Below are 9,325 nucleotides of genomic sequence, written 5' to 3'. Positions count from 1 at the left end.
ATATCAATTGTCATAATTGTACTTTTTGTATTATTAATAGATTTAAAAAAAGGACAAAATAAGAAGTTCATATTATTTTAATAATTAATTTTTTTAAATTAATATTTTGAGATAATAAAAAATAAAATAAGATATTAATAATTTTGGATGGTGGGTGTACAACCTAAAAATAAAAATAAAAACAAAAATAAAAATAACTATTTTGTTTAGTCAAATTTTCAAGTGGAGACTAATGGTATTGTTATTAATAAAATAAAACAACTATTTTGTTAATTTTTTTATTTTCATTCGGCTACCAAAAAATGTAGTAGCCAAAAGTAGGTCTTTGGCGACTACAAGGAATTTTGTCGCCGAAAGTTAACATTTGGCGACCAAAATCTTGGTCGGCAAAGATTAAAAATTAATTTTTTTATTTTCATTCGGCTACCAAGTAGTTTAGTAGCCAAAGGTAGGTCTTTGGCGACCAAAAGCAATTTTGTCACCGAAAGTTAACATTTGGCGACCAAAATCTTGGTCGGCAAAGATTAAAAATTAATTTTTTTATTTTCATTCGGCTACCAAATAGTTTAGTAGCTAAAGGTAGGTCTTTGGCGACCAAAAGCAATTTTGTCGCCGAAAGTTAACATTTGGCGACCAAAATTTTGGTCGGCAAAGATTAAAAATTAATTTTTTTATTTTCATTCAGCTACCAAACAATTTAGTAGCTAAAGGTACCTCTACGGCTACTAAATTTTTATTTAGTAGCCAATTGTCATATGTTTAGCTACTAAAAATTGTTTTAGTCGCCAATTGTAATATCTTTAGCTACTAAATTTTTTTTAGTAGCCAATAATCAACATTCCCGTACTAAAAAAAATTGGTAGCTAAAAAGTTGACTTTTGCCGACTAATATTATTTTTGGTAGCCAATTCCGTGACTTTTGGCGACTAAATTAGTTTTGGTAGCTAAAAGTGGTCGGCAAAAATGCTTTTTCTTGTAGTGTACAGAGGAATATCAATAGAAAGTAATTTCGAGAGAACAACAGGGGGGTTTACAACCCAATCAAAGGGAAGAATACCACGAAGATGAGCCCTTGATAGCTAGTGACCTATTCCATTGGCTGCCTTTGGAATCCAAGCAAATGAGGCTTGTAAGGATAAGCCCAAGACCTGAATATCATGGATAATAAACAAAATAGTCCCACAGAGGGACAAGCTTAGAAACACACAATGCAATCACTTTTTTGTTGTCACTTTCCACTTGGATAATCAAAAGACCCAGAGATTAGAGGAAAAGACAAGCCAAGCGAATAGCATGTGCTTCTCCTTGTCTAACGGAAGAAGAGTAGACAGTGGAGACTACTTCATCAACAAGCTTTCCTTGGTCGTCCCTCAAAATAACAGCCATTGCCGCTCTGCCATCATGAATAGAGAAGCTGGTGTCATAATTAATCTTCATAGAGCTAGGAATAGGTTGAACCCAACTGTAATGAGAGTTATCTGGAGGAGAATGTTGCTAAAAATTCACTTCAAATTGATGTAGAACATGCTGAACTTCTCACCAAGAAGCACTGGCCTGTCGAACGACCTGTTGCGGGTCCACACAACCATGGTTGAAGACCCATGCATTTCTGGCTTTCCAAATGCACCAGCCAACCAAGGCAGCCCGACTCGGCACCTCTCTTCGATCACGATCATTTGAGCAAGTTTGCATTAAGGAGACGGTCCACTGGAGACCTGCAACAATTGGGTCATTCCCATTTCGAAGTCCCAGATTACACCCAAACCAAACAGCTCTCGCCCAACTGCACTGGAAAAGAAGGTGTTCAATGGACTCGGTACAGTGTTGATAGACAGGGCAAGATGGAGAGGGAGCACATTTCCGAAGAAATAAATTTTCTTTGGTCTCTAGTCGGTTGCTACAAACCCGCCACCAGAAGTTTCGAATTTTTGGAGGTGTCTTTAAAGACCAAATAAATTTCCAGAAATTCTTAGGAGGTTGGGCAGAAGAGGAAGCTAAGGGGTAACTTGTTGCTTGGAGTTCTTTTTTTGCCACCTGGTAACGACTTTTGACTTCATAAATGCCTTTGCTAATGTAGTGTCATATCAACGTTGGCCTGCCATTGAGATAGGAATGGCAGAAATATTCTTAACATTCTATTGGTTGACAATACCCATTAGTTTTTCTCTGTCCCAAATCTTACGATTTTGAATGATTGCATCCCCAACCCATTGCACTTGGCACCCAACTAGTTTCAACCTTTAAGGAGTAAAATTAATAGAACTAGGAATCCATTGATCCTCCCAAAATCTGATAAACTAACCATTTCCCACTTGTCATCTAAGGCCTTTACGAAGAAGGTCTCTCTATTGAACTATGCTCGACCAAGCACAAGATGCCCGTCTCCCGTGGCCGGCTGAGAGAACATCCGAAGAAAGGTAATAGAGTCCTTTCAGAAATTGAGCACAAAGGGAATTGGGATATTTTAACAACCTTCAAGCCTGTTTTGTTAGAAGAGCTAGATTGAAAGCTTTAAAGTCCCGAAATCCCATTCCCTCTTGGGATTTGGCTAAAGAGAGACGCTCCCAACTCGCCCAATGGATTCCTCTATCCTTTGGGTCTCCACCCCACTAGAAGTTACTCGTATAAGAGTTAAGGCGATCACTGAATTTCTTTGGGAGAGCAAAACACGACATGGCATAGGTTGGAATTGCTTGGACCACTGTTTTCACAAGAGTTTCCCTACCGGCTTGTGACAATAAGTTTTGCTTCCACCCTTGCATTTTCTGAACAGCTTTGTCAATGAGAAAGTTGTAAGCCTTAGTCTTTGACTTACCCCAACATGAAGGCAAACCCAGGTATTTAGAAGTCTGTTGGTTAGGAGGAATACCCAAGAGACCAGAAATATCTAAACGTACCTGAACAGGAGTGGTTGAGGAGAAAGCAATCCCAGATTTGTCAAAGTTAATGAGCTGACTTGAGGCTAGGCAATACAAATCCAGAATTTGTTTCAAAGCTTGACATTCTGTCACATCCACCTTGGCAAATAAAAGTGCATCATCCACAAAGAATAGATGGGTTAAAATAGGGCTGCTGTGTTTGATTTTGAGCCCCATGATACGCTGGTCCTGGAGACTTTTGGTCAAAGAAACAGAGAGGGCATCAACCACCAGCACAAAAAGATATAGGGAGAAAGGGTCACCTTGCCGCAAGCCCCATGTGGGGAGAAAAGAGGCACGTTTCATACCATTAGCAAAGACAGAGAAGGAAACTGTCGTAACAATTTTCATAACCCATTGAATCCATTTTGCATCAAACCCCATCCTGACTAAGTGGGTATATAAAAAATTCCAATGAACTCTATCATATGCCTTATTAAAGTCCAGCTTTACTGCTATTGCACCTGCAGCCTCTCTTCTCTTAATTTTCATGTGATGAAACACTTCATGAGATACAATTATATGATCCTGAATTATGCAACCAAGGACAAAAGCCGACTATTGGGGAGAAACCATTAGCTGAAGGACAAGTTGGAGTCTATTTGCCAAGATCTTAGTAATGATTTTTCAGTTAAAATTGCACAGGCTGATGGGGCGGTATTGAGAAAGCGTTACCTGGTTTGGAACTTTAGGTATAAGCACTAAGTTAGTGTGATTCCATTCCTGAAGAAGATATCCATTCTCAAAGAAACTTTGGACTGCTTTGTACACGTCCACCCCGAAGACATCCCAATACCGGTGGTAGAAAATCCCAAAAAAACCATCCGGACCCGGAGCTTTCAGAAGACCCAATTGAAAGGCTGCTTTTTTTTATTATTATTTCAAAGTCTGACACAGGCCTGGTGAGGTTTAAGTTCATTGTAGTTGTAACCGATTGTCTAACCTCTTGCAAAGCAATGTTTATATCCCTCGGAGCCGCACTCTGGAACAGATTAGAGAAATAATCTAAGAGGTGAGCGTTTATCTCTCATCTATAGTCAACCAGTGTCGATCATCATTCTGAAGAGTAATTAACTAATTTTGCTGCCTTCTTTGAATAATTGATGCATGAAAAAAAGAAGAATTTTGATCACCATATTGTAACCATCGGACTCTGGATCGTTGATGTAAAAACATCTCTTCTCAAATCATAGTGTTAGAAAGTTTATCTTGAAGAGAAAGCTGGGCATTTGTGTTTTCCTCAGAAAGGGGGGAAACTTGTAGTCTAGCCAATTGCTCTTTCAGAGAGAGGGTTTTAAGCTTATTGTTTCCAAATTCACCAAAACTACAAGCTTTGAGTCTCACTCGGCAAGTCTTGAGTTTTTGACAAAATTGAAACATTGGTGATCCCAAATGAGACATCTACCAATGGTCTTGAATAACAATTTTGCAATTCGGGGAGGTAGTCCACATTGATTCAAACTTGAAAGACGAGGAACTCTATTTGGTGGAATACAGGTATTGAGCAAGAGTGGGCAATGGTCAGAGCCGAATATAATATCATGAAATACTTATGCAAATGGGAATAACTCTCTCCAAGCCACAGTGGAGACGGCCCGATCAATGCGCTCCCAGACAATACTTGTTCCCATATGATTGTTTGACTATGTAAAAGCATTGCCTTTGAATTCGAGATCCATGCGAGTGCACTCATTCATAATAGATTGAAATTTTTCGATTCTGCGCAGATTTGGCACTGGTCTCCATTCTTTCTCCAATACTGAGTCAATCTCATTAAAGTCTCCAATACACAGCCAAGGTAATTGATTTTCTCTCGCAAAAGACTTCGCGATGAGCCGCTTGTGGAGGAGCATAAATAAATGTAGCAAGCCATTGGGCACTTGTATGAGATATTACACAGTGAAGAATATTCACATTCTTATATCTGACATCAAGATCCACCTCATCCGACCACCAGAGAGCTAGTCCTCCCTCAATGCCATCAGGATCCACATAACTAAAATGTGGAAATTTGAGCCTTCGCTTGAGCTGTTCTAAAACCACCATTTTATTCTTAGTTTCCATCAGAAAGACCACTCCAGGATGATGGGTTATGCATAACCCTCTAAGGATCTGGACTGTCAGATGTCGTCCAATCCCCTAACAGTTCTAGCTGATAATTAGCATGGCCCATATGGCTGTTAAAGACCAGCCACCAATGCTTTGTTATTTCCATCTCCTGCAGACTCCTTAGGAAAGGTACTAGGGACCTGAGATAGCAAATCCATTGACTCTACCCTTTCAAAGAGCTCATCCCAAATCTCCACATTGAATGGGCCTTGGGGTTCGAGCATACTAGTAGAGTTCCTTTTAGAATTGGGAGGTCTACCCACTTTAGCTTTCTAGCTTGGGGCTTTCTAACGATAGGCAGAGGGAAAAGAACTAGGGGAGGAAGTTAAGTTAAGGGAATGTTCAGATCTTTAAAAGACTCATGGGCTAGGTTGATAGTTTTGTAGGGTGTGGGCTAGTCAAATCCTCTTCATTAGTCTTTCTTTTTAAAGATAATCCATGAAAAACATTAGATAGGAAGTGGGCTGGAAGTCCTTTACACAGGGGTAGGGCTTTTGGTGAGGAAGTTGGGCTAGGAAAAGGACTGCTATCCCCCAATGGGCTTGGGCATTTTGACACGAGTGAAAGTGGGCTGTGTAAGGAGTTGGGGCTATGCTCAGAAGGCTCAATAACGTAATAGGCTAGCTCAGATTGGTTAGGCCCAATCCTAGTGATAATAAGATGTGGAGGTGGAGGTGGTGGTGGTGGTGGTGGTAAAGATACCTCAGATGATGACAATAGCTGGGGATTTGTAGGTAGTGGAGTGTGCGCCTTAACCCCAGCTATATCCCTTATTGTTGCACTTGGTGGACGTAGTGGCTACTTAGCCTGCACAACCTGTTCTGTAGAAGGAGAAAACGATAGTGGTAATCGTGCACCATTACTCATAGTACTGGTTTGGCCAATCTTCAGCTCTGCCCTCAAGCTATCCCCACTCCCCGGTTGAGCGTTAGAATTTCGCTGGAGTAACAGATGTAATCGGTTCTCCAATTCATCAATCTGATGCCAATAAAATTCCACTGGTAGACTTATGTTTCTGGCCACCCCAGTTCTCATCTCTGGACTATAACCAGACTGACGACCAGTCTCGGGACACAAATTTACACGAGTTTTTGTCATAGCCAATTCTTCCACAGTTATAGCAAAAGTCAGAGAGTTTTTCATACTTGAAGGAGACCCAGATCTCTTTCATCTCTGTTAACCCCTTAATCTGTCTTTGCAACTTAAACCCCCTGGGTAGATGAAGGGTGACATTTACGTCCACCCGAATTCTAAGAAAACTACGAGAGAGTAAAAGGCCATCATTTGGAGCTTCAACCCCGATGGGTTTCCCAATCGATTCCCCAATTATCTGCTCATTGCGTCTTGTCATCTTATGCATAGGAAGACCATAGACCTGAACCTAGAAGGGACAATAAGTAAACTCCATCTCAGCTATTTCTTTGTCAATAGCAAGTGGTTGAAGAACCAAAAGGTTATCCATAATAGACCAAGAGGCTGTTTTCAAGACCAAAGCTTTATCATTTTTGTGGGGATGTATTTTCTGAATACCAACATGTGGCAAGGTGACGCCGACGTGTCAGCCGAGGTGCCACGTGTTCGGGTTATGACGCTGAGGTTAACTCGGCAAGGCCGAGGTTATCTCCGAGGATATCGGAATCCGAGATAAGGGATAAGGGATAAGGGATAAGAGTCCTAGAGTAAAGAGGAGACTTAGCCAAGATAATGATAAAGCTCTTAGGGAGTTTATCTTTATCTCTTGTGAAATCCAAAGTAAGCACTGAATGGGAGTCCATAGAAGTCAAGCTTCTAGTGGGACTAGGTTTATGTTGGCTATAAAAAAGAGGCATCCCCGTGGGTCTAAGGTATGCAGTTTTATGCTTTGAGTAGTAAGTTTAGCACTTGATTATCTTTGAGAGATATACTGACTTGATCGTCGGAGTGCCCCCGGGTGGAAGAGCCACTGCTGGAGCCTTTTCTTTCTGTTGCAGGTTAGCTGATTCTACCGGTGCTCTCCAGCTGATTACTAGGTGGGCAGTGTGGTCAGAAAATCACCTACACAATTTGGCGCCGTCTGTGGGAAACTTAGAAGAATAGATGGCCAGTAACGGACAGAAGGAAAACATTGGGGGCGACACTCCTGCTGGGAGTGGCAGACCAATTGACCTTGACATTGAAGGAGATAACCATAATGCAGAAACGCATGACCAGGGCCACAGAGAGAAAGACGTCGGCCAGGAGGGCGACACTTCAAGGAGGATAGACCAAGGCAAGTACTATAACGAAGATAACCTTCAGGTATGGAGGGATAGGTGCCTACATAGGGATGAGGAAGTAAAAGAATTGGTAAACAAGTTGGCAAACCTACAGTCGGTCATCAACTTCATGATGAAAAACAATGTCATGCAGCCACCATACCCGCTGCAGGATACGCCGATGCCAGCAACTAATACCCAGGAGAAAGGAAGAAGAACAATCCCCGAAGTCCCTCAGCACACCAGGAGCGGAAGGCACTCTCACCGATCTTCCAGGGAAGTCGAACGAGAGGAGCCAAGATAAGAGGGGTCCCGAAAGACATATCACATGAAGGATCCAGAGCCCGAGGAACATCGGCATGTTCAAGGGTAGGCGCTCTGCTTTGACACAACACATGGAGAGAGATCAAAATGAGCCCACCACGAGGCTAAAAGTAGTGTGCCGAAAAGATTGAAGTCTAAAGATAGCCGAGCTCCAAGGAGGAGTAAAGAAGACTTAAGAGATTACCTCAAGAGGAAACAACAGAATGCTGAAGCCGAGGTAACTTCCCCGGTTAAGCCAAAGACACCATTAACGGTGGAACTGGACAAATTTGAAGCACCAAAGAGATTCAGTATGTCGAGGTTTCAAATATATGATGGTAAGTCAGATCCCAACTTTCATGTTGGACTATACCTGAATTCAATGGCATTATATAGTGGGAACGAGCCATTGCTCTGCAAAGTATTCCCCTCATCCTTCGGGGAAATTGCATCAGATTGGTTCCATAAACTACCGAAGGGAAGTGTAAAGACTTGGGAGGGCCTGGCCGAGATGTTTGTGGCCAGGTTTGTGACAAATAAACTTCAGCCCTTGAGGGTCGACGCACTGATGGCTTTAAAGATCGCCAAGGATGAAGGCCTTAGGGCCTATGCAAAAAGGTACTACAAGGTGTTCAATCGAATACCCGATTACAACCAAGAGGTGGCGGTCGTCTCCTTCAAGAACGGCCTGAAGGATGACTGCCCACTACGAAAATCTTTGGCAAAGACATTGCCAAAAAGCATGGAAGAACTCATGGAAAGAATAGAGAAGTATGCCAGAGCCGAGGAGGATACGTCGGGAAATAAAGAAACAAAGCAGGAGAAAGGAAACGGCTCGCCGAAGCGAAGCCGAGGTAACAACGGACCGACCAAACAAGAAACGGACTTGAAGGCGAAACAGACAGTAACGACTATATTCCGAGTCCCGATCCACAAAGTCTTGGATCAAATACGAAACCAACCCTATTTTAGAGGACCGACAAGAACACCAGGGGAATTCATGGGAAGAAACGTCGGTAGGCGTTGTGCTTACCACAATGAAGAAGGGCACCCAACTCAGGGCTGCAGAGCCGTAAAAGCACACTTAGAAGACTTGGTAAGGTAAGGACATCTGAGGGACCTTGTTGATGTCACGACCCAAACCCGCCCCTATGGGTTTAGCACCGTAACCGGCCAGTAATCCGAGATTACCGAAGGCCTGCTTAATAGTAATACAGTAATACAGAGTACAGGGGCTGGCGGAAGCCAATACAGTGAATAAACAATGTCCAATGAGCTGTGACAGTCTGTATGCCAAAAAGACTTTTATTCAAAGATATACAGTCAGACAAAACAGTATGTACGAATATCTACAATCTTTCCGATCAGGGACCCAATCCCTGTTACCAGTACAGTACAGTACATTCTATTCAGTTCTCAAAACAGTACAGAAAGGGAGAATAAAAAGACCCCTAAGCCAAAGCATGGCAGGTTCGGAACCTCGCGGTGAGGCACGTAGGTTGGCTTGACAAAACTGGAGTCTATCTCGACGCTTCTAGCCGCGGTCTGGTGCCTGTACACCTACATATATATATGAGCAGTGAGCTAAAGCCCAGTGAATAACATAATGCGTAAAGGGGTTAGGAATGAATGTCTTTACAGTAATGAAAACAGTTCATTGATTCGGTATTTCAGTCGTTTAGTCAGTACAGTCATATGTGGTACATCCATTAGCATAACAGTATAGTAAATAGTAGGTCTTAAAAGATCGAACAATAGTGA

The 9,325-nt window shown here is 42.1% G+C and overlaps 1 protein-coding gene across 1 annotated transcript; it reads right to left on the bottom strand.

Annotated features, from left to right (window-relative positions):
• Positions 1 to 2,609: 2,609 nt before the first annotated feature.
• LOC145793839 (uncharacterized) lies at positions 2,610 to 3,302 on the bottom strand. Its single transcript, XM_082876711.1, has one exon. It carries the CDS (start codon positions 3,300 to 3,302, stop codon positions 2,610 to 2,612), a length of 693 nt encoding a protein of 230 aa, XP_082732837.1.
• Positions 3,303 to 9,325: the final 6,023 nt, after the last annotated feature.

This window comes from Camellia sinensis, chromosome 6 (genome assembly GCF_055761805.1).
Source record: "Camellia sinensis isolate YWXY chromosome 6, ASM5576180v1, whole genome shotgun sequence".
NCBI lineage: Eukaryota > Viridiplantae > Streptophyta > Magnoliopsida > Ericales > Theaceae > Camellia > Camellia sinensis.
The sequence above is the reverse complement of the archived record's forward strand: the minus strand, read 5'-3'. Positions and strand labels throughout refer to the sequence as shown.